Genomic DNA, 23,826 nt, shown 5'->3' on the forward strand with positions numbered 1-23,826 from the left:
TTGGCAGAAAACAAGTATTGTTTATGGAAGTTTTATCAGTCCTTCCATGCAGTCTCTGAATCTCATTCACTTTTTGCGATAATCTGATGGCTGGTGCTACTTAAGGTAGCGGAAAGAAAAATTACCAAAGAAGAAAAATTGCTAGCACTTGTAGGATTCAAAATCAGTAATGAAAACATCTGTCAGGAGACTTGGAGGAGAAAGGAAGGAGTTGATTTTCCTAAATAGTAACAGTGATAAGTTTCTGAAGAACAGATCTCTCTACAGTGCTGGGCTGGGCCACAACCTGTGGTAGAACATGTTGCTGTACTCGCTGGTTGTGGACTGTGAACCTGGAAGAAGTATTTCCACTAAAGCTTGCAAGATGTCCTTTGTAAGAGTAATGAACTGGGGAAAAACTAGATTTAAAAAAAAAAAAAAAATCCTTTCAGTGATGATTTGGAGATCTGCTTTACTGAACACTACCTAAATGGCAGTAGCACTGTGGCTAAGAATTTAATAATGATAAAATAGACTTCAGCCTGAAAATGGGAGGCTTGAAGGATAAAAATGGGAAGTGGTCCTATGTTTTTATTCTGATATGTCTCAGGATCTTCTGTAGCTGTTTACCAATATGTTGAGATAAATGGTCAACAGCCCATTATTTAAAGTTGAGTATTCATTCTTCACTTGATAACTAAAAAAACAAAGCTCTTGTTGATCCCCTGCCCCCGCTATTGCTTCAATATTCTGGCATTAGCCAGCATTTTTGAAGGACTTTTTTGACACTTTTCTCCTTTCTTTTACAGAATTATTTCCCCAGCAAACAAGATATTTTGTTGGCTAGAAAAGCCACCAAGGGGATAGTAGAGCATGATTTCATCATTAAAAAAATACCTTTCAAGATGGTGGATGTAGGTGGACAGAGATCTCAGCGTCAAAAGTGGTTCCAGTGCTTTGATGGAATAACTTCAATTTTGTTTATGGTCTCCTCCAGTGAATACGATCAGGTTCTCATGGAAGACAGGCGCACAAATAGACTTGTGGAGTCCATGAATATCTTTGAGACAATAGTCAATAACAAGCTTTTCTTTAATGTTTCTATTATCCTATTCCTCAACAAGATGGATCTTCTTGTAGAGAAGGTAAAGACTGTCAGCATTAAGAAGTATTTCTCGGACTTCAAAGGCGACCCTCACAGGCTAGAAGATGTTCAACGTTATCTGGTGCAGTGCTTTGACAGAAAGAGGAGAAACCGTAGTAAGCCGCTCTTCCATCACTTCACCACTGCCATAGACACTGAAAACATCCGCTTTGTGTTTCATGCTGTGAAGGACACGATCCTTCAAGAGAATCTGAAGGATATTATGTTGCAGTGAAGGAGAGCAGCCCATGTTCTGTTAAAGTTTGCCAGAGGGTTAGATCAAAGTTTCTATCTTTTCTTTATGGCCCTTGCATGTGGTGTAGGACCCATGCTAATTACTTGGCTCAGGAATGCTGTAAACTAGCCAGTCCAAACAGAGGAGCTATAGGCCGAAGGAGTCAAATGTTGATGTTAGCTACTGAATCATTTGGACTAGAAACACTACTGAAACATGGCCATTGTAGGTTCTGTACCTAGTTTGGAATGCCGAATAACACAACCACCTTCTGCCTTCTTAGAAAAAAGAAATCTCTGACAAACCATGTATGGAAGACATGTTTTAAATGAATATGCTCATTTTTCAGAGACGCTAGTTTTACAAACTGCCTTTTTTTTGTAGTTTGGAGGTGCTGAATTGATCAAACTAATCTAAACGTAATGAGGTTGGCAGCTGTATTGGAGAATGTTAACAGAAGTTCTTAACCCTTAGGAATATAACCAGATTGTGTGTGCATGTTCAGCTTTGCCAAGGGTCTGGAATCCGCTTATCAAGGTGGATGCACAGCTCTTGTCTGAATGTTTTGCATGAGTCTCCTGAGGCAAAAGTCTAAAACTGTATAAGGAAACCCGTGTTGGAGTAAACTGGATGGGAAGTTAAGGCCTCGCTGATACAATGAAGGGTTTATTTTGCACTACGTGTGAAGGGTATTACATCATGGGAAAACTGATTTCCTTGGTGAAGCAGCCGGGGCTAGAGCACCTGACCACGTATCTGCACAGTAGGTGCTCAACTGAGATGTGCTTCTTGGAAATTCAGCACTGTTCTCACACCCGCAGTTGGCAGTATTTGTGAAGGTTCAGTATCTCGCGTGACAGGGCTTTATCTATATTCAAAAGTTTGAAAGCTGATTAAACTCTTAAGCAAAGGTTTTGGTAGTAGAGCAGCTGCTTGATTATTTCCCAACAGCTGGCCTTATAGGAAGACTGAACACCCTAGAGATCCCAGTTTTACAGCTGCACTGATGTATTTGGACAGCAAGACCTTGCTGGAAAATTAGCCTTTAATCTGTGTCTTAATGGGATCTTTAGCCTATAGTAATGCACATGTAATTCTGAGTACAGTGAAGTTTGGAGTTGCCCATTTTGGGCAATGGTTTCTGTGTAAAATTGCAAGAGGCTATGAATAATGTTGATACGAAGTGTTAATTTCCTAGCTCTCAATCTGTATAACTAACTGTCAGGTGCCTTTTTTGTGTACAGACGTATCGGATCTTTTCTACTACAGCGAGGTACATGGACAAACTGAAAATCTGCCTTTTATATCAACATTGTAGTGCTATCCTTTAGGTAATTTTCAAACATAGTTTACTGTGCAATTTTTTGTCATAGTTTTTATCCAAGAATAAAACCTGAAGGGCTGTTTGTACCCATAAAAAGTCAGCAGACTCCCTGGCGTTCTTATCCCCTTTGAGCCTGTAATGGCATCTCAAAACAAGCAACATTTTACTTCAGCTGGTAATCCCATGGGAAATGTGGTCAAAACAAAGTCCAGTTCCGTTGTCCTTTCATGTTACTTTGGATAAAATCTGGAATCTTTCTTCCCCTCTGAAGCTTGCAGATGTTCGTACCAGTATTTTTGTGTAGTTTCCTAATGTAGCAGTCTTTTGGCTTTCTTTGTGCAGGCTTCAGAGTGGAAAAGATGTGGCTGTTTGTGCTACGTAACACGCACAGTATCGAGGTAAGAAGCAAGTGAAATGTTGCAGATGGGAAAATCTAACTTAAATTTGAGCAAACTTAAACAGGAATTAGCCTCCTTGTAACAAGTCTTATTTTTGCCAGGACCAACTGTGTCTTTTAAATATTTATTCATTTTTAGCTTTGAAGGGGAAAGATGTTATGTGATTCTAATATTCAGATGGGGGGGAAACTCTTAAGATTATTACATCTGAAAAGGTAAATGTTTCAACAGAGAGTGATGCAAACAAGTTTACTCATCATATAAGGTTCATTTCTCTAAGCTAACCCATTTGTTTGGCTGAAGACTAAGACTGTTTTCAAAGTTTTTAAAAATTCTTGGGGTTCTTGGTAGTGGTTTCCACTTCACACAAGACACTGGGAAGAGGAGGTAGTTATGGGCTGACCAGAATTCTAAGTTGACTTGACTTTATTTCCTAGTTTGCTGTGAGCTTTGTTCTTTCACTAAATTTTCTAGGTGGGTTAATATTAATGCTTGTTTTCTCAAATGAGTTAAACATTCCCTTTCAACTGTATTTTTTTCTCAAAAATTACCTCAGGTTTATGTCTGAATCTACTGTAGTTTTACCTGGGAGGTATAGCATGGAATTTCCTGTTCTGTTTTTCCTCTTCATGCTCATCCATTATTTTGTATCCTTAGTCACCTTATGGATTTAAAACTCTGAACAGAGCTAATAATGCAACTTGTATTTTAAGTAACTTAACTGCACCTGGAAAAGAAACAGCATGAGATATCTCGTATTGAGCTCTCAAGCGTTTTTGTGTGATACGGCAGCTTTGCACAGTAAATCAGAGTTTTAGGGAACCAGTTTGATCACCTGGGGCCCACTATCACATTTCTTCTTTTTATTGATAAAATGAGTCTAAGCATGATGCTGTAGGCTGTGGATGAAAATCAGTAGTTTGGCTCTGTAGTCTCTGTTCTGTCAAACTCTGATAGTGATGGTTCACACCAGGAACCCAAGATCTGGAAACTCTTCTTGCAAAAGTCAAGCATTTCTCAAGTTTGCAAAGGATCTGGCCCATGAGTAAAAGGACTTTTTTTAAGTGGTAGCTTTCTCTGCAAAATACACTCCACTTCTTGCCACAACTGAGGGGTTTTGTGTTTGTTTTTTTTCCAAGGTAAGTTGTAGTATAAGAAAGCCAGAAAATCATGTCATCATAAATCAGTTAATGACTAAAGCAGAACTTAGGTTAGGCCATACAAACATCTCAGGACAGGCTTGGTTGGTTGCTTAGTCCTTTCACAAGAAACAAATAGAAAACTTATATTTTAAGTGACATCCTGGAGAACTTTGCAGGTAAACACAGCCGGAGGGAACATCTTTTTTTGTTAACTTTATAGGCTTATTGTTCATTTGGCTAGTCAGGAAATGGGTCACAGGCAGGATGATAATCATCAGATGAAGACCTTGAACAACAACTTCTTTTGAAAAAAAAAAAAAAAAAAGCAGCCTTTTGCTGTCCCTCCTCTGACACCCGCAGGTCAATGACCAGCGATGGGGTCTTGCAAACGGGTTGTCTCTCTCAAGGACAAAGAGAGGAAGTGGTTGCAGCATGTGCTTGCAGGAGAGACTTACGTAATCTTGCAGTTTAAGTAGAAAAACTACATGGAAGTCATTTATCAAGCACTACGTTGTTGTCCTTAAAACAGGCTTTAAACTAATATAGCGTGTCAGTACCGTCCCTTCAGATTGCAATGCTGTCATTCTCTGAACGATTCTTAGATGGCTTTATAAGGTGACATGGTGAATTGGAATTAAAAAGGAAGAACAGTTTTCTGTAAGTGACGTACTTAATAGGCAGTTGTCACTTTGAGGGAATTAAAGAGTTCTTAATGTTGAAAATGAGTTAATATCAATTATGGAATGGAAATTACTGGCCACTCAACTTTACACTCAAAGATGCTTCCAGTTTGATACGAAGAATTAATCTTATTTTACTTAATATGGCAGCATAGATTATTTGACTTATTAACTTGATAATATATTTAGTTTTTAAAATACTGCTGTGTAAAACCTAGAACTAGGCATGTTACAAGTATGAAGAAGCTCGTGAAGGTGACCATTTACAGGCTTTCTGAGCCAACTAAAGCCTGAGCCTCAGCCAAACAGAGAGAGTGGAGAAACTAAAGTAAAAAAAACTAGTGAAATGGAGTAGGAAGAGCTCATCTGTATATGGCACTGCAGACAAAAATGTAATTCCACTAGGATGGCTAAAGTAGTTTTGGTATGAAAAACAGTGCCTTTGAAAAGCGTGTCCCATCCTGCCCATGTGTCATCCCGCCATCCCCCCCAGGTATTCACCAGTCCTGGTTACTGTAATCTGCAAAGAATTGTAGAGTTAAAGAAATTAAAAGAATAGACATGGAACCACTGAAGAAACTAGCAGCTTTCTTTAATGACCGACAACTGCCTTCCACAGTATATCATTTTTGAAAACAAGCCCTTTGCTGCCTTTAGATGGCTGTCTTTGTGGAGATTCATGTTTTGGAGTCTTTTCTATGTACGTACCTCTTCGGTTCTCCTGGGGGAAAAAAAAAAAAAAAACCAAACCAAAAAAAACAAACCAAAAAAAAAAATTCTGCTGCATGGAACTGTAGGATTTGTGTAAAAGGCCCCTCTGATTTTCAAGTAGTGAGTTTTGACACCTGACTTAGCTTTGCTTGTGTCATCAAATTTTCAGGAGTATTTCTGGAGTTGATAGACAATTTGATGCATGCCAGCTTGAGACACAAATACGATATGCATTAACACCTCCCTACACCGCAGCTTGTCATGTAAGCCAAACACTGATCTCTCATGATGAGAGCTGTATAGATTCCTGTAAATTTAGTAGTAGCCTCTTTTCTATATCATTTTTCTAGTATAAAATAACATGGTGTAGTCAGGGGGTTTCAATATAGCACTGCCAACTCTTTACCTCAGTACACTCTTTATTAATTCTGTAACACAGGAAGTGGTGGGTAGGGTGTTTCAGTAGCAACCATAAAACATCTGTGCCTATTTTTGTAAATGGGTTTTTAACAGACTTCTAGGGAGCATCCATTATGGGACAGGAAGACTGGCATGGCCTGGGCCAGACTGGGCTGAGCTGATACTGACTCCACACACTTCTAGAGGAGGACTGCCTAGTCTAGTGAGGAAGTAATTGGCAAGACAATACAAGACCTAGCGCTTTTTAATATTACCTGTTTTGTGATTAGCTGGGGTGATCTCTGCTTTGTGCTGTGAAGTGGGCACTTCTTTGTTTTAACACTGATGTTTTTTTACATAGATGGAAATGAGTAAAGCCAGGCTGTTTGGAGCTGAAACTGCTGCTCTGCTAACCAGGTGATGCTATCTCTTTGCTCATCTTGGTGGTCGGACAGTTTAGCTTGATTCTTGACGTTTTTATCTTTCTAATGGCATTTGGAAAGCGGTGTTGAAGTTTGTCTATGTGTCGATATGCTTGTTTTCTTATTGGATGGGGAGCATGGAGGTACTAGATTGTCAGTGCTAGTGGTTCTGTGCCTGGCTTGATGAACTGTATCACAACCTAGCTCTTGGTGTATGTCCGAAGGTCGTATCTTCTGTCCGATGTGAAAATATTCACAGTCGGAGAGAAAAAAAAAGAGCAGCACTGACTTCCAAGGTGGGCATTCTGGTAAAAAAGCCAAAGTATGTTGGAAGGGAGCAAGAGAGGGGAGCTATTTTCTAAACAGATCCCAAAAGCTGATGGTGCTTGAAGGCTGACTGTATTGAAGTGAAATGCCATCTGCATTGACCCCGAAAGCTTTGAGTGACTCCAGAGAGCTAGTGGCTGTGAATTAACAGCAGCAGGCTGGCAAGGCTGGCCTGGCTGCAGCTGCACACCTTTCCATTGTAAACCTCTCTTCATCTGTTCGTGACCGAGTGCTAAAACTCAATTCCTACTAGAACACAGTATGCGGATCTCTGGCCAGACAGTGCATCTTACTCCTTTCTAGCAGCTACTCAAACTTTCTTCAAGCTGTGACAGTGTGAGTATTTCAGGGGAATGGCTAGATAACAGACTGTTTCCATTATTTGAATAAAAACTAATACTGATGGAGAGCAAAACTTTTGGATAAGTAGACCCGAGAAAGAGCATCTTATGAGGGGAGTATCAGATTTGGAATAGCACTGCTTCTCTGCTGATACTTCCCGTCAATCTAAAGCGTGATTGAGGTTGTGCGCGGGTGGTTGGGCACAAAAGCTGAGAGAAGATAGCAGGGAGAAGGGGGATGTGGGAGAGGAATGATCTTTGGGTAGTTCACAAGACTTGGAAAGCGTGCTTGGGGGGCTTAGGTTTGAAAGCATGTGTTCAGACTCCCGTTCGCATGGAAGCCATTAACTGTCTTTAGGATAATGAGTGTTTTTCCAGTGAACGCGTTTCGTTATCTGGCATGTGTAACGAGCTTGAATTGATGATACATGTTAAACTATTTCTGGAGACTCCACTTAACAAAATGGCTAGTATTTATTGCTCTTGTGATGAGTTGTCTTGTTTATGGAATCAATATGTACGAAAGCAAACTGACAAAACACAAAGTTATCTTGACACAATCATGTAGCTAGGAAGCCAATTAATGTTATCTTTTATTCTGCAATTTACTTGCTCTCTGGTGCCTATGCATTGTAACACACATACTATGCAATATCATTCTTTTTTTTAAACCAGTTCACTGCATTGGGCAAGAAAGGCCCGAGTTTAGCCTTAATTTTCTAACAATCCACGGGAAAGTACTTTAAAAACAGTGACAAACTTAAAGAAGGTGAAAAATGCATAAAGTAAAAGCACAGTTCCAGACTGCTCACATAAGTGTCTTTCTAGCACCAAAACAGCATCCACGATAGAAGCAGCTACTTGCTGTAATAGTTTCAATTTATGAAAACTGTGTACTAGATAAAATTATATTGTGATGTGTAAAAAGTGTATTTTATAGCTTTGGTGACTTAGTTTCCTGTTTTGTATATATGAATTTTATAAATCTATTAAAACTTGACTTGTTATACTGTTCTTTATGGGTTTTATCTTTCAACAAAGTCTAGAGTGACTTTTTTGCCTTATTCAAAAATTTTCTGCAAGAGAGCTGCTTTTTGAATAAATTACAGCATGAACTGCATGGAAGTACAGCTGTCATGCAATGAAATCTTGTTCTGTAATCTTTACGTATCTCCCACCTCTCCAGTTCTGGACTGAATCATTCTTCCTGAGCATGTCCAGGAATTGAAGGCTGGTGAAACATTAGCCTGTGTAAAACTTGTAACTCATTCGTCTGTAGCATTTCAGTACATTTAGTTCAGCATTTTAGTTGTCTGCTCTGTTCAGTAGCTGACTAAGGCATTAGAACTCCTGGGAAACGGAAGGGGAGACACAGCCAGAGTTTGTGCTTATGTATTTTAAGCTCAGCAAGAGAACATAATTAAGCCTGTTGAGTTGGCAACACCTGTCAGAGATTCCTCTTCTGCTGTGTAGCATCTGATAATAGCCACGGGAACTACACTGGCTGCTTCTCCCGGGCCAGTCTCCTCTGTTGGACTCGCTTGTGTGCCGTGGTATCTTGTATGGCAGCGCAGAACCATTGACCTTTGGAGAGTCATCCGTGTCCCTGTCTTACAGGGTTGCCATCCAGGCATCAATTCTGCCAGAACTTGAGCTCCAGTCCTTAGGAATGTCGCTAACCTTTCCTCACTTGTACTTTGAAAGGTCACATCTGGCAGATTTTTGTGGTGAGTCTTAATTGTTTCTTGTGTGAACTGTTAATGCCTAATCGATTACACTGGCAGGTACACAATTTGAAACACTCCACGGAGTGTTGTTTGTGGCTTCTGCTAATCATTGGAAATGTTAGGTCCTCAGCTACATCAAGCTGTTGGGAATGGTTGACTTTTGTTCCCTGGAGGTGCTCAGCACTTTGAGGTAGCAATGTGTATTGTCAGTGTTCAGCATCTCTGAAGATGAGGGCAGATGAATGGCAAATTCAGTGTGCGCTAGTAGGAGGTTTCCAGGTGTGATCACACACTTTCTCATCTGAAAAGCCCTCAGCAACAGCAGCAGCTCCCAAGCGATCTCTTTGGTCAGCTCCGTGAAAGTAAATTACCCCTTTTCTGGGCCAAAATATTGCTGTGAACTACAGCCCTACGAGATAGGCTATAGAACAAGTTGAACAGGTTTCCCACTGGAGCAAGAAAGGGCTCTTTCTGGCAGTATCTGCGGAACACATGGGTGGTGTAGCGGGGGCCGTGCCAGGCTTTTGAGACGCTTGACCAGCAGACAGGGAAGGGGTTTGTTTTAAGTTGTCATTTTTGTCTGCTCTCAAGCTGGTTGGGGTTTGGTTGGTTTGTTTTGATGGAGTTTCTCTGTCTGATCCGCTGAATTGCCAAAGCTTTGATAAAATAAGAACTGCATTCACTGGAATGCCTGCCCAAGCCCAGTCCTTCCCATGGCAGCGGTTGTGAGCAGGTGCTTAAACTGCACCAATTCCAATGGGATTTAAATCTTTATTTGGAACACATGGTAGGAGCCTTGAATCAGGGTATCTTAGTGACGCCATTAATATTTCTGCATCTCCGTCTATCCCACTTCATATGGCAAGGATGTCCCTTTCGTAATTCAGCCGCACGGGTGTTGCCCCATAAGAACAGAGGCTGAAGCAGATGGTTCTGCAGGTAAGTTTGTTCAGTGCCGATGAATGCTGGCACCCTTCACAGAGAGCTGAAACACAAGATGTTAACTCTGAATTCTCTTCCCTGGATCAGCATGGCTACCTGTTACTAGAGTCTCTCTCCTGCAATTTCAATAATCCAACACTCCAGAGATAAAAGGGAAAGCATGGCTATTTCCCCAGGTGGAGAATTCTCTAAAATACAAAGTAGGCAGAGCTATATAGCTTTGTATTTTTTGCTAAAGCATACAAGGCGTAAAGTTTGGGGTGGTTATAGTAATATTTAAGTGCTCATTAGGAGAAATTAAATCCCTGTGGTTTCCAGCTCCAGTCTGCTGTATCATTATCCTGTTACAGACCTGGGAGGGAATTTACTCAGTTACTAACAAAACCAGCAAATTTCTTGCTGCTCTCCCCAAGACTGACCAGCATCTTGAGAAGCTGTGTGGTGTTAAGGAAGGAACAGTTATTAGGAAGGGTGTTCAGGGATTTTTACAAAATGTAACTTTCCTTTAAAGCCTCGATTTTGCACAGCAGAAATGGACTTAGGTTAAAAGTACCATTTTTAGGGGAGGGAGGTGGTCATATCCCCTATTAAATCAGAAAGTGCTGGATACTGCTAATGCCTATGGAGGCCACTGGTTTCTTGTCTCCCACCTTCGCAAGCTGTTGCAGGCAATTTCACCCCTAACTAGCAAAGAGTCTAGGGGTTTGTTGTTGTTTTTCCTGGACAGTTGCATGGTACCCCCCACTCCCTGCAATTACAGCAACTTCTTGTTTTAAGAGTAGGAGTGGAATGTTCTGCCTGTTTATTTTTGGGAGAAGATATTTGTCTTTATGAGCTCGTAAAGCTATTAAAAGACTGTTTTCTGCTCAGTTCAGGCTGATAGACTTTAGAAGTTGCTTCAAAACAAGTATCTTCCAGCTTGGGACAGAAAGGGTATGGCTGGAGTTCTGTTGATCACGGAGGATGCTCTAGGTAGCCGCAGGACAGCGTGGTTTGGGAGATGTTCTGAGCTAGATGAGTCTGACGTGAATCCACGTTGTAGCATTGCCTTTAGGGATCGTTGCATGAAGGGTAACGGCGATTTCAGGAAGGAATTACCTGGTTCTGCTGGGGGATCTCCTGAAGGCAGCAGCCAGGTCATGTGCAGAGTTCATTTCTAGATCATCTGCCTGTCACAACAAGCCACCCGCAGGTCACGAGGCAGAGAAATGCCAGCGCTGCCTTCCCGGGGCTGCGGAGGGAGGCTGCCAGCCGGAGCCCCGGAGCTGTCCCCAGGGAGCTGTGGCAGGCTGCTGCCGCTGCTGCCCTTTGGGACTTGGCTTCTTTCCCGCCTGGGTGCCCGGCTGCTTTCGCTGCCTGCCTTCCTGCAGCAGGCTCACCAAACGGGTGAAGTGCTGCACAGGTTGCACCTGGGCTCTCCTGCCCACTGCCTGCTACACAGTGAAACTGTTCCTGGACCATTTGTAACCAACTCCGATCTTGGCTGCTGAGTTGCAAGTACCTTCTGGGTGTGCATTTATATATAGACTACCCTACTACTTCTTGCTGACGGTTTATCTGCAGCTTGACCTTCTAAAATGACTCTTAAACAAGTATCTCATCTGTATTTCTGTTCCACAGCTTACTCAGCAGGTTATTAGCTGCAAGTTACGCTGCTGTTCCCACACGCTTCCAAGTAGAAGCATCTCCCTGGAAACCTGCTGCTTAAAATGCAGGAAACCTTATTTAGGGGCTCACCTTCGATTTGTTTTATTTCTAATTCCTCTGTCAGTTGTTTTCTGCCCCTCTATAACTCTGGTACACAGAGAGAAGAGTAGGAATTGCATGTTTGTGGGTTAGTCCTGGTTATAATCTTGATTGTGTAACCTTGGCCAGCCTTTTTACCCCCTGTGCCTCCAGTCCTTCCCCACGCTGGTGTAGGCTGTGCAGTGTTAAGTACAAAGCACTACTTACAGACCATGGGAACAAAATGTTTTGCTGTGCGTGTGCAGCAGCAGCACTGGAAACCTTTGGTGATGTGAAGAGTAGCCACCTCCACGGGAACGTCTCTGCACGAACAAAAACCCGCAGTGTAACATTGCGTGGATTTTCTCTCCTCCAGCTGCCTAAGGACTCGAGTGCATTTAACAGCCACTTCCTGCCCGTCACCACAAAGTTGCATCTTGTCTGCAGACCCTGCTCAGCTGCCCACGCAAGCAGGGGAAGCTCTGAGTTGCTGTACTCATTTATGTCGTACCTGGAGCATTTCTGGATAAGCTGAGCTGGTAAGTGGTGGTTCTGTCAGTGTTGGTGTCAAAAATATCTGTTATTGGTAAGCAACAACCCTTCAGCAGAAATTCATGCTTTCACAACAGAGCTAACATGAGTCTATAAGCCAAGTGTCACATAGGGAGTTTCCCATCTGTGACTTCTGCCAGCAGTTCGATATTTTTTTTTATGTGCCACCCCTTTTCTCTGTCATCTTTGGACTTTGTTATGATAGAAAACTGCCTCTTTCCCTTAGGCAATATTGTCATCCTGAGTTATTGGTCTCTTTCTGGAAAGTTTCTGAAGTTCAGCCTCATGATTCAGTACAGAATCGAGTAAGAGCAAACAAGGCTGAACAAAAAGTAATCTCTTGCTTAAAATAGTAAATCTGTTAAGGCAACAACTGAGCAAGTATGGGGCAGTATGTGGATTTGTAATTCAAGCAGGATTTGTTTGGAAGATTGCTGCTGCTGGGAAGAATGTCTTGGATGAGAACCCCATCGCCTTGGAGGCTGCCAGGAGAGGGCGGCAGCAGCGGCTCTGCTGCACCGCCCCTGCCCCGAGTCCAGGAGCGCAGCCTGGAACAAAAATGTTTCCAGGAATTGCCGTCATCAGTCCCAAAGCCAGAACTCCCTTTTTCTCCCTGTATGAATCATGCGGGTGTGAAGTTGCTTGTGTTTCCGGAATCCAGCTGCATTTATAATAAGATCATCTTTCCTACTCACCTGTGCGAGTAAATCTGTCTTTTCTCAAATGTCTTCAAGTGATTCTCTCCCTTCCCGCTCCAAAAACGCATTGCAGGGTTACTGCACGGTTTGAGGCCCTTAAATTGCACCGGGCAAGCGCTCAGGAGAGCCAAAGCTGTTAGCTCCTCTGTGAGAAACATCCTCTCTCTCCTCCCAGCTGAACTGGACCCAGTCCTACCTGCTGATATTTTTAGATGGGAGAAATCTGAAGTGTGGCCGTGTAGCCGTGAGCTGTAGGGAGCGTTATCAGTGCCGAGGTCTGAGTGAACTGGGGATGGAGAGGGTCAGCCTTCCCCGGCGTGCTGCTGCTACAGAGCTCGAGAACCCGCCGGCCTCTTGAGCTCCATCTATAAATAGCCGGAGAGGAACGGCATGCCCCAGCAGTGGGAAGGCAGGCTCTGCTGCTCCTGGTGCCAGCACAGCACCCGTTCCTGTTCAGTGGGTGACTTACGGAGCGGAGAAAGAGGGAAGGGGCCAGGGTGCTAACTTCTCAAGGCAGAGAGAGAGGAATGCATGTGTAGTTCCCCCTTTTAAGTTAATAATCAACGAGTGCGTGAATGTTTTCAAAGGTTTTCTCTCCTGTGCCAATCTACAGAGGATGTGAATAGTTACAGCTCACGGCTCCAAGCCTGGCTTTGTTTGAGCTGAAGCAGCTCTGGAGATCCCCTTCAGTGTCCGCCAAAAGACAGTCGTCACACTGACACTGTTCTTTATGGCAGACGAGCTGCCAGGGATCTTTGTGCTTTACTCACTGACTCTCTGCCCGTCCTCCTCCACCTCTTCCCCCCTACTCATAGCGTGACTCCGTCAGCCTCAGCGGTGGTCCTGCGCTCAGCAAACCTCCAGCTGATGGGGCAGCGACTAGAACAGAGATGAACAGTTGGTCTGGGGGGAAATGGAGAGGGAGAAATAATACCTGTGCCCTGGTTTAACTTGCATCTGTTTGTTCAGATGGACCAAGCTTCTGTGTGAACATGTTTAGTGTTTAGCATAGCCTTCTTCCTGGCTGACTTCAGACCAAATGAAGTATGGCAAGAAAGCACAAGCACCTACATAGGACCTGATGTGGGTTTGGAGTCCTGCTGTCGCTTAGCCCAGCACAGGAAAAACCCTTAGAGAAGAACTGATCACATACAAAATGTTAGCTATCTCAGAAAAAGAAACACCTTTTATTCCTGTGGAGAGTTGCTGTTTCTCTCTGACAGCAACAGCTTGTGGCGAGAAAGGTCAGAACAGGGCAGTAGCGTGAGCAAAGCGGGCCCAACCCACGGCAGACCCAGCCTAGTTTTCCTCCCACCGCCAACGATGAGGGGACGATTCCCCTTTGGACAGTTTTCTGGAACTCAGTTTCCTCCGCAAGGAGGAAAATTTGTCTCCGAGAACTTTCCGTAGCCCAGTGTTGTCCCTAGCAAAGGGCAGGTCCTTCTTCATAGCGGGCAGTTGTCCTGTAAACATTTCCCACTTCGCCAGGGCATCCACGGTCTTGTCTACTTGAGCCAGTTCCTCCTCGGAGACGTTCCTCTCCAGGGCAGCGATGCACATCTCCAGCCACAGTTCATAATCTTTAATGGTATCTGCAGACTTGGTGGGCCCGGCGAGCTGGGGCTGGCTGTGCGCTTCCGCCAGCGAACATGAGCGCTCGTCCTGTTCCAGCTCCTGGCCGATGGAGAGGGCCTGGCTGCAAGCGTCCGGTGTCAGCGGCTCGGACCAGGAGGTCACAGCCTCCGAGTCGTTCTCGCAGCACATCCCAGAGTCCGTGCTGAACGGAAGGATGTCCTCCGAGGCGGACAGGTCTGCTGACTCTTGCCTTGGCCATGTAGACAACACAGTCTGTGTCCAAGCGTAGAGTTTCTGTGGTGAGAGGGGGAAGAAGGTTTGATTTTTAGAGAATGAGAGAAAACAGGTACACCCTTCCCAGTGCTTGTCAGGTAAACCTGGTCATCTTGGGTGGCTCAGCCTCAGATGCCATGGTGCTCTCTGCCAGGAGAGGGCTTCAGACAGCTCATGGTTACCCTACAAAGCAGGGGCTTTCTCTTGCCTCATTTCTTTACGGAAAGGGTGGTCAAGCATTGGAACAGGCTGCCCAGAGAGGTGGTGGAGTCACCATCCCTGGAAGTCTTCAAAAAACGGGTAGATGTGGCACTTCGGGACATGGTTTAGTCTAGTCTACCCTTGATTGGCTTAGAGTAGACTTGGTAGTGTAGGTTAATGGTTGGTTAATGGTTGGACTGGATGATCTTAAAGGTCTTTTCCAACCTAAACGATTCTATGATTTTCTCGGAGTGGGCACCTGTGGCAGTTCTGCCCCCGGTCAGCTGTGGACTGTTATCTGCCTTATTGAAGATAGTAGGAGGGAAATGGCACAAATTCACTCCTCGCTGTGCGGATATCATCTTTTTGAGAGCCAAACCAGTGCCTCTCTACAGGAAGCTGTGTGATTATAAAAGCTCCTGAGAATAGCGGTGAAGAATCTTGTTTCATCGTGTTGTTAACTCCTGCGGCAGCGTGCGTTTTATTCCTAAGAATAGCTCTTCCCCTCTCGAGCTGAAATGCACAAGTGGGAAGGCCGGGCTCCAGGAAAGAATTAATGAAAGGAAAATGTCTGAGACAATTTCCTTTTTAAATATTAAATGCTACAATGGGGCATATAACAGGTTGCTTCTGGCACATTTATCGCAGTACTCCAGTCATCGCTGGATAAAAGGTGATCTCCTTGTCTGCCTTGTTGGCACATGTTGGGGGGGGGGTTTGTGTGTTTTTTCAGCTTTTTCACACCCTTGTGGCCTCTTTCCTCATCTTTACTTTCTGCGGCTCCCAGCTGATACCTTTGCAAAGCCCTGCGATCGCTTTGGGAAACACGAGGGTGACAGAGTATTAACCTGAGATGCTGCTCCCGGTGCTGGGTCTGTGTGTCCTCAGCTCAGGGTGAGCTGTGGTGTTTGAGAAGTGGGCAGGAGATTTCCAGCCCTACAGAGCTCGCTCCCTTCTCCCCCAGCGCCCCGCTGCTCCCTCCCCCTTCCCTCCTCTATTGCTCTCTCTTCAGGCAAGTGACAGAAAGGATAAAGAGCTCAAATTGAGTGGGTGGGAGAAATCGGCCCTGTTTCTCATTTCAGTCTGTGCATGAAGCCTCAGGGAAGAATTTCATACAAGAATAAAATGGACTCTTTCAGCTAAGTTAATCCACCCTGCCCCCTCCCTCTGGGGCAAGAAAAAATGTAAAGGGACAACTTTGCTCCTGCCTCATCCCACCTCCAATAGCCCTTCCCTCCCTCTGGGTTTCAAACACAAAGAAGGCACCAGAAGCTGCAATAGGAGCCAGACTAGGGAAGGGGACAGCAACACTATTTGAAAGCTGCAGCCAGCTCGTGATTTTATAAAGTCTCTTAAAATTCGCAAGAGTAGTGAATCTGGGAAAAATCACAACTGCTACTTAGCCCAGTTCCCAAGAAGAGAAAAAGCTCTGGAGATGAGGATGTTCAAACAGTACATTTTGATTATTTAAGGCAAAAGGAGGGGATGATTGACTCAAGACCACTACCAAACCCCCAAAGTCTTTTCTGTCTCTCGTCCTTTGGGTGGTTTATTGATTCAAGCTTGGGAAGGGTTTGTAGGGCTGCAGCCTCTTTTTATGTTCTCCTATTTAACCGGAAAGGGACAACCTCTTCATGCATTTAGCTTACCTGCAGGCAAGAGCATTTGAAGTGGATGCCCACCCCAAATCAGTCGCTAAGAATGAAACCTGTTGTCTGGCCCCTCGAGGGGCTCCAGGTTTGGCACTGGAAGCTTTTCAAACCCCTCTGCCATGGCAGCGCTGTTGTCCCCAGCAGCACTGCAGCCCCACTGCACCTGAGAGCAGATACTGCGATAAACATTTAGATTGGATATTAGGAAAAATTTCTTCACAGAAGGGGTAGTCAATCATTGGAACAGGCTGCCCAGAGAGGTGGTGGAGTCCCCATCCCTGGAGGGGTTCAAAAAATGGGCAGACGTGGCACTTTGGGACATGGTTTAGTGGGCATGGGGGTGTTGGGTTGATGGTTGGACTGATGACCTTAGAGATCCTTTCCAATCTTAATGATTCCTAGTTTTTACTTTCATTAAAAAATAATCCAGCCACCAAGCCAGGAAACACGAAATTACTACTCTACCCTTAATTGGTTTAGTGATGGACTTGGTAGTGTTAGGTTAATGGTTGGACTGGATTATTTTAAGGGTCTTTTCCAACCTAAACGATTCTATGATTCTATACACCGCGGTGAGGATGTAGCTAACCCAGCCTCTGAGAGCGGCTCGAGCACTGTTTTCTTCTGCAGTGTGGCCGCTGCAAACTAACCGAGGCGCTACGTGCAGAACAGCCTGGGATGCTGCAGAAGCAGCAGGTGGAAGTGCTGGTTGTGGTGGGGAAACCCCATAAGAATTGATTTGCTTTCAGTTTTCAAGATGGCTTGCGCTGGAATAAGCAGCTGTGATGGAAAAATGGAGAACGTTTCTGAGCGCAACTCAGATAAATAAATTGAGCGGCTCTTCCCCCTGCGTAAGGGCTGGTTTCCTGTCCCACGTGCTCTTCTGTCTGTAAGTGTGTCTCAGGCACAGACTTCAGCAGCATTACCTGCTCCTGGCAAGGAACGAGAGCTTTGTGTCTGGCATTTCCTGTATTCATTATGAGCGTCTGGGGCTGTTATGCCGCAGGTGGGGATCCGTGCTAGTTTTCCAAAGGGAACTGTGACTTCAGACTTGCACTTGGCCAGCCACAACCTCTCAAAACATGCTTAGCAAGTAACTTCGCTGTCTGATACTGTCTCCAAATGCTTTGTGCTCTCTTCTGTCAGGTTCCTTAACTATTTAATTCATCTCTGGCATTTATATTTCCTCTCAATGCTATAGCAAAGCCTCTTACAGAGATTATCACAACTCTCTTACACCAGCTTGTACTATATCTAGCTGAGCTTTTTCTTGTCAAAGGAAGCAGATGTGACATTTGGCAAGTGTATCCTCTCTTCACGTTGGTGTTCACCGTCGCCAGGGGATGCTGAGCCAATTACAGTATTTACTGCAGGTGTAAAGGCGAAAATGTTTCAAAAAAAGCTTAATGCAGATGGCAGTTCTCTTCTAGAAAGCCATAGCTGGATGCTGACAGGCTGGGTGTTTAAATAAACCAGAATTTATTCCTCTGGTAGTCTGGGCAATTTAGGCACCTCTCGGACAGAAGCAGGGACCAAACAGCCACAGAGTCAGAGGCAGCTCTAACACCACTGCAGACACACAGACAAGCAGAAAAAACACAAACGTGGGGGTTTCCCCCCCACACACATCCTTTGCCGTGCTTCTGTGCGTCTGGTTCCAAGCTGAATGAAACTAGAGGCATCCCCGTTCTCATTCTGCATGTATCTTGTTACAAATATAACCCACGGACTTTAAAATAGGCAGCCGTGAAAATCCTGTCTGTGAACATGATGTGTATCAGACAGGAATTATAACGAGGGAGAAGATGGGGTACTGAGTGAGAATGATGACATTATTTCTATTCCACCAGCCATTTAGCTACTGAATTCAGCTTTTTAGACAACAGAGGTAGAAAACCCTTTCTAGAGCTAAGGGCATCTTAGCACTATTCCTGATGTTATCTAAATGTGATGTTAGCAGTTCTGTGGGTGGGAGAGAAGAGGCAAAAGCTGTGTCTGCGACCCTCCACTTACTAGGGAGTAATAATTTGGGATCCTTTCTTATATCTTTAAACTGAGGAACTGCAGCAAAGTACGCACTTAATATTTTCTCCCTGTTACCAGCAGCCCCAGAGAGGCAGAAAACCCATGGTGGCACACAGGAAAGGGCATAGCTGTTGGAATCGCTGCGCTCTCACTGCCACGCTGGCTTGAAATCTGCCTGCCCTCCCCATGTCATTTTTGGAAGTAGCCAAACGTGGTCGGACTGTTGCACTGTCCCTTGTTGTGGACAGCCAAAAGCCCTAGAGACTGCGTAAGGTGCTACGTTAGTCACAGACCACGTGTACAACACCCCCTTATTTAGGTGTAAGCTTTCTCTCTTAGCACCTTGCACTGATTGCAGCGTCTGTGTTTAACACGCTGCTACAGCCCATTTAGCGCTGTGGTTTGGGGTGAGCAGTTCTGCTCCCTCTTATGTCCCTTTTGCTCCAGGAAGGGCTGGTGGGTCTGTGTCTCACCCTGTAACGCTCAACAAGTTTGAAGCCCACGACGTGCTGCAGCTTCCGAAGGCAGATGGGACACGGCTCCAGGGGCCGCAGCAGGGCTTCGTCCAGGCTCAGCGCGCCCTGCATGATGCACTGCAGCCAGCGGCAGGTCCCCAGCCCCATCAGGTGGCAGATCTCATGACAGGTCACCTTTCAGGAAAGCAAAAATCACAGGAACACATGGTCAACTCCTGCTTCCACTGCCCCCTCCTCTTCCTCCTCTGCTCTTCCAATTTCCCTGCTCCTCGACAGTCTAATTGACTCATTGCTCAGCCCTGGTGGTCCTTCAGCCTCAGCTTTTCCAAGGTGAAAGGGGAACATGGCTCCCTTCTTCCCAGGTACCCCAACATCCATGTTTGTGTGGTGGAGGAGGAAGGGTGGGTGTGTTTTTTAGAAGCAGCTGCAGGAAGATGCTGTAGATAGCATGTTCAGAGCTCTAGGGCAGTGCTGCTGTCCCTCTCTTCTCCAAGGACAGTGCTGCTGTTTTTTAAGGGGAAAACCAGTCCCACAGGGGTCTGAAAAGTGCAGCACGGTCCGTGTGAGATGTCTGTAAGAAGCTATTGGCAATAACAGATCTGGGTCCTTCCAAAGCAGACACTCTAAACGTTGTGCCAAAGCAAAAAGTAAGCTGGAGTCAGCCTGCCAAGCATGACTGTCTTGGGAACTGGCAACTGTGGAAAGGCTGAGGATGGAGGATTCCCCTCCTTTCCCACTGCCACCTCACATCATTTGAAATTACTATAGGAAGAGACTCAAACTAGAAAATCCTGAGCAAATACCAGGGGAGGCAGACAGAAATGGCTCTGCGTGGGCCGGCTTTGGGAGAAATGCTAGAAGTAGAGCTGGCAAGAGGGCAGAGGAGAGATGCTGAGATGAGGGAGGACAGCACTCATGAATCGGTTGTGTTGGGGATGGATGGGGTTTAAGGACATCTGCGTATATGTGCAAAGTTGCCTAAGGTATTTTTCTCATCCATCCATGTAAGCAGGTGTGGCAAGCAGTCCTCCCCCCTTATGGAGACCAATGTCTGAGGAAGACACAGTCACTCCTTCCCAGCTATCCATTAGCTAACACACAACTCCAGTAGATATTCTGATTAATCTCTGAATACTTCATCAGCTGACAGATTGTACTGCCCATGCATTGCCTGACAAGCAAAATATTGAGATGTCCCAAGCATGAACCTGGGAGCTGGGCAGGGTTTTTGTCTCAGTGTTGCTGCATGACGTGAGGCAAATCCTGTAGCCTCTCTATCCAGCTGATACTATAGTTTGCCCGGGGCAAGGGGAGTAAGAGATGTCTACGTGGTGCGCTAAAATACAAGCTCTTTAGAACTGTGTAAGTGCGTGGACTTAGCTGTGATTGCCTGTGTCTTCTGGGAGCAGAGTCTCACACCTGCTTCACTGGGCTGAGAGATGGATTATGCCCAGCCCTGAAATATGTAACCCTGCATGGGAAGAAATATGGGGTGCGGGACATTGCTGGTCCTACCTTACAGCACTGGACCATCTCTTGGGCACTGAACGGCAATGTCCGGTCTCTGGTTTCTTTGCTGATTTCGCATAACCGTTCCTTCTGTGTGAGCAGATTCAAGCTGCTACAGCCAGCCTGGGGGAAATCCCCAGAAAATCTGGCAAAGCTGCAGACTCCCACTTCTGTAAAGAGAAGCGCATACAAGTTAGGCATCAGCTCTCTTAGGACTGTCTCTCAGCTTAGGCAGCATGAAAAGAAAGCTGTTGCAGCACAGTCCAGGTTGAGCACAGAGGATGTGATAAGAGACGCTTCCCGAAAGGTTTGTAGCACCTCAGTTACCTTTTTCTGGATCAGGAGCCCTGACTCCTCTAGTATTATATATTTGGTAAAACCTAGTTCATCTTATCAGGGAGTGAATAAAATGTTTAAGGGTAAGATTTGGCTATTCCAGTCTCCCAGGGAAGACTTTTTGCTACAGTGCTGCCTTATTTGCACACTGTGCTAGAAGATCGTGGGACACTAATCCCACCTTGTCCTGGCAGGAATTTGCTGAATGTGAAGCTCCAGGTCTCACATGGGTAAAGGTCCAGCAGAGTGAGTCCGAGGACACACAGAGCATCCATGGGCTTGTTGTTCTTCAGGAAATTCAGGATCCCATCTGGACAAATACAAGAGAGATGTCATTAAAATGAAGCATCCCTGGAAGGCATGCAAGAGCCAGAATTTCTGCTGCTCACGGGGAGGAGGGTGTAATCCAAGCCACAGACAGGCAGAGCTGCTGGATTCAGCATCGCGGATGTAGAACCATAGCTGTGTAGCCCATCCCCTCAAATCAGAATAAGAGACAACCCAACTTTTGAAGCGGTGCTGAGCACAGAGTTAAAACAAAGCAGAGCTAAGGGCAGAGATGTAGGTGAATTCAGTACCAACCCATGGAAATAAGCACCTGGAAGTAGAAGAATTTCCCTACAGGCGTTTCAGACCTGAGCTGGAGCAGCAGCATCGCTGCAGCGCTGGGTCTGTGCTGAGCACGTGCTGCCTGTGGTACCTGCAAGCAGCTCGTTCCAGATGGATGTTTGTGCAGCGCGAGTTTGGCAGCTGACAAACCCGCTTCCCTAGGGAGCTGTGTGACACTTGAACCCAAATTTCCTAACATGAAAGGCCAGTGAGTTCCCCACCTGCGGCATCCAGGCCACTAATTTACTTTGGCTCTGGACAAGAGATAGGAGAGCTCAGGCTACACCAAATCTACAGTGCCTTCCCGCAGAGCTGATCCGATCACTTTGCAGAGCTGGACCTAAACATAACAGCATTGAAAAATACAGACAGCAGAGGAAAACATGTTGAAAGTCGCTTTGTTTTTTATTCCTGTTTCCAGCCTCAAAGTTCTGGGTTTTCCATGGGAACAGGATTTCTCCCTTTTCACTCCCTTCCTCATCCCTCCCCGCTCAGGCGATGAAGAGCTATTTCAGGCATTTCCTAAGGGAGCGCTCGTGCCCGCGTGCCAAGCCGATGTCTCTACGGGCTCCCCGCTCCCAGGTCCTTACCTGCGTGAAGCTGCACCCTGTCCGTGTCCCGGCTGTGGCGGTAGCAGCAGTGAATGGAAGAGATGGGGATGGAGGGAAGGCACTTCACACGGAGACCCAGGAAGAAAGACTCAACGCAGCTCTGGAGGGAATCCAGCAGCGAGAGGCCGGCAGGCCCTTCGATTAAGTCTAAGAAGACAAGCTCTATTATCAGTTCCTTAAAGCCGGGGTGAACCATAAGGTCCAAAGGGGTTTGGCCACAGCAACTGAGGAAGAGGAAGGCTGGTTCATTCTGACGTTAATTGCTTACTCTGGGATGTGGCAGACATCTCTAGATGGTTATACAGATATGGAGGAGAAGAGGGGGCTCTTTCTGAGAGGTGGCTCGAGGCATTAGTACACTCATTAGCAGAGCAGATGTGCTAGGAAAGTTGTCTCCTATTTAAGTTGTGCAGAAAGATTAATGTGGGAACGGGTGGCTGTTTTTAATGAACCATCAGGGATGGCGCTCCAGAAATGCTGTTTTATCCAGCATTGGTTTACATATAGATATATATGTGTGTATGCATACATATATTCATAGCAAGTCTTGCCCAGGGGCATGCTTGCCATTTACAGGGCAGAGCTACTGATGGTTGTCATCATGGCTTGTGACTCTGGACTGGGTGCGTGTCAGAGCCTTTGGTATTACACTTACCTTTGCTATGGCAATTGCATTTTGCAGGTTAGTCCTTAGAAGAGGATGTTAGTAGCGTTCAGCACCACCCACCTCCCTCCCGTATCTTTCCAGGTGGCTCAGCGAAGATGCGCGCATTACCTATAGGTTGCAGGTAAATGTGCTTTCGACAGAAGTTCTGCTTCCTCCTCAGCATGGCGTGATAGAACATCTCAAAGTCCTCGGGGGCATCGGGGTGGCTGAGGAGCCAGTCGAAGGCTGTCCGGATGAGCAGCGTGCAGAAGAGCGTTCTTTGCGGGTTGTAGGCTTCGGAGAGGAACAGCCTCTCTGCCCTGGAGAAAGCTTTGGCATAGAGCTCCTGCAGAGCTGGGTTGGTGGAGATCAGCGCGTCCTTCAGGGCCCGGGGCCCGAAGCTGAATTCCTGAGCGTGTTTGCACTGCAGCATCGCGGAGAGACCCACCGGCCGTGGCACTGCCTGCAGGAGGGGATACAACCATCAGCACACGGCCTCGCGAGGGACCTGGAAACCTTCTCACGCTTTGCTCTCAGAGCGTTTTGCCCCAAGATGCCAGCTGTTAGGTTTGACTGGGAGCTTATAAATGCTGTACTTAGTGCTGGCCAGGAGCCCTATGCATTTACCTGAGAGTAGCTGTTACAGGGTGCTCTACATCTGCGTGTATGTCACTGGTTTATGGACAATGTACCAGTAGATGGTGCTTAGGAATGCATAGCCCATTATTGTTACCAGCTGTCTGAATTAAATTGGATAGGTTGGTTTTTTTTTTTGGTGCTCTATCCTGAAGTCCCAGTAACGTGGGAAATACCTCTGTGTGTTGTGCAGCTGGCTGCACTGGCCCTCATATGACATTGAAAGGTGCTGTTCCTTTTTGCTTGGGCTAAAACACGCTCCTTGGAGCTCCCACAGGCATAGCCCCATGGCAGGAAAGAAGAGCTAGATCGTAGTCTTTATTTATCTATCAGAAGCCTAAACTTTTGACTTACCTGACACCAATGAAAGCAGCTGTTCACTGTTGATTATTTCCTCTAACAGCTTTTAATCCTCACTCTTAGGTATTGACCTGGAGTATCTGCCGGCTCACAGCTGTTTGTCAGGCTGCAAGACACGGGAAGGTTTGCCCTTGGGGTGCAAGACTTGTGTTTGCTGGTGCTGCCTTTCTA

At 45.6% G+C, this 23,826-nt stretch overlaps 2 protein-coding genes across 4 annotated transcripts in view; one reads left to right on the forward strand and one right to left on the reverse strand.

The window, feature by feature from the left end:
* Positions 1-1,862, forward strand: part of GNA12 (G protein subunit alpha 12) — a 38,822-nt gene extending 36,960 nt beyond the window's left edge. For both annotated transcript variants that reach the window (XM_075718126.1, XM_075718127.1), the window contains one exon: positions 789-1,862. In XM_075718126.1, coding sequence (XP_075574241.1) covers positions 789-1,358 — 570 coding nt within the window. In that variant the 3' untranslated portion in view covers positions 1,359-1,862. The remainder of the gene's footprint in view (positions 1-788) is intronic.
* A 12,183-nt stretch (positions 1,863-14,045) lies between these two features.
* Positions 14,046-23,092, reverse strand: AMZ1 (archaelysin family metallopeptidase 1). 2 transcript variants are annotated; one of them, XM_075719026.1, is made up of 6 exons: positions 22,789-23,092; positions 21,993-22,160; positions 20,975-21,103; positions 20,464-20,627; positions 18,946-19,053; positions 14,046-14,615 (listed from the first exon to the last, which is right to left on the reverse strand). In XM_075719026.1, the coding sequence occupies exons 1-6, from the start codon at positions 23,090-23,092 to the stop codon at positions 14,046-14,048; spliced, it is 1,443 nt and encodes a 480-aa protein (XP_075575141.1). The 2 variants fall into 2 exon arrangements, with proteins under 2 accessions (XP_075575141.1, XP_009489938.1); XM_009491663.2 differs by having other exon boundaries at positions 18,946-19,122.
* Between the last annotated feature and the right edge of the window lie 734 nt (positions 23,093-23,826).

This window comes from Pelecanus crispus, chromosome 11 (assembly GCF_030463565.1).
Source record: "Pelecanus crispus isolate bPelCri1 chromosome 11, bPelCri1.pri, whole genome shotgun sequence".
In the NCBI taxonomy this organism is placed as follows: Eukaryota; Metazoa; Chordata; class Aves; order Pelecaniformes; family Pelecanidae; genus Pelecanus; species Pelecanus crispus.

Excerpts from the sequence above, each read along its gene's own strand:
- AMZ1 (XM_009491663.2), bottom strand. The coding sequence starts at position 23,092 with ATGCTGCAGTGCAAACACGCTCAGGAATTCAGCTTCGGGCCCCGGGCC. Across the intron at positions 22,161-22,788 it reads CATTTACCTGCAACCTATAG|ACTTAATCGAAGGGCCTGCC; the intron begins GTAATGCGCGCA and ends TTGTCTTCTTAG. Across the intron at positions 21,104-21,992 it reads CAGGGTGCAGCTTCACGCAG|ATGGGATCCTGAATTTCCTG; the intron begins GTAAGGACCTGG and ends GTATTTGTCCAG.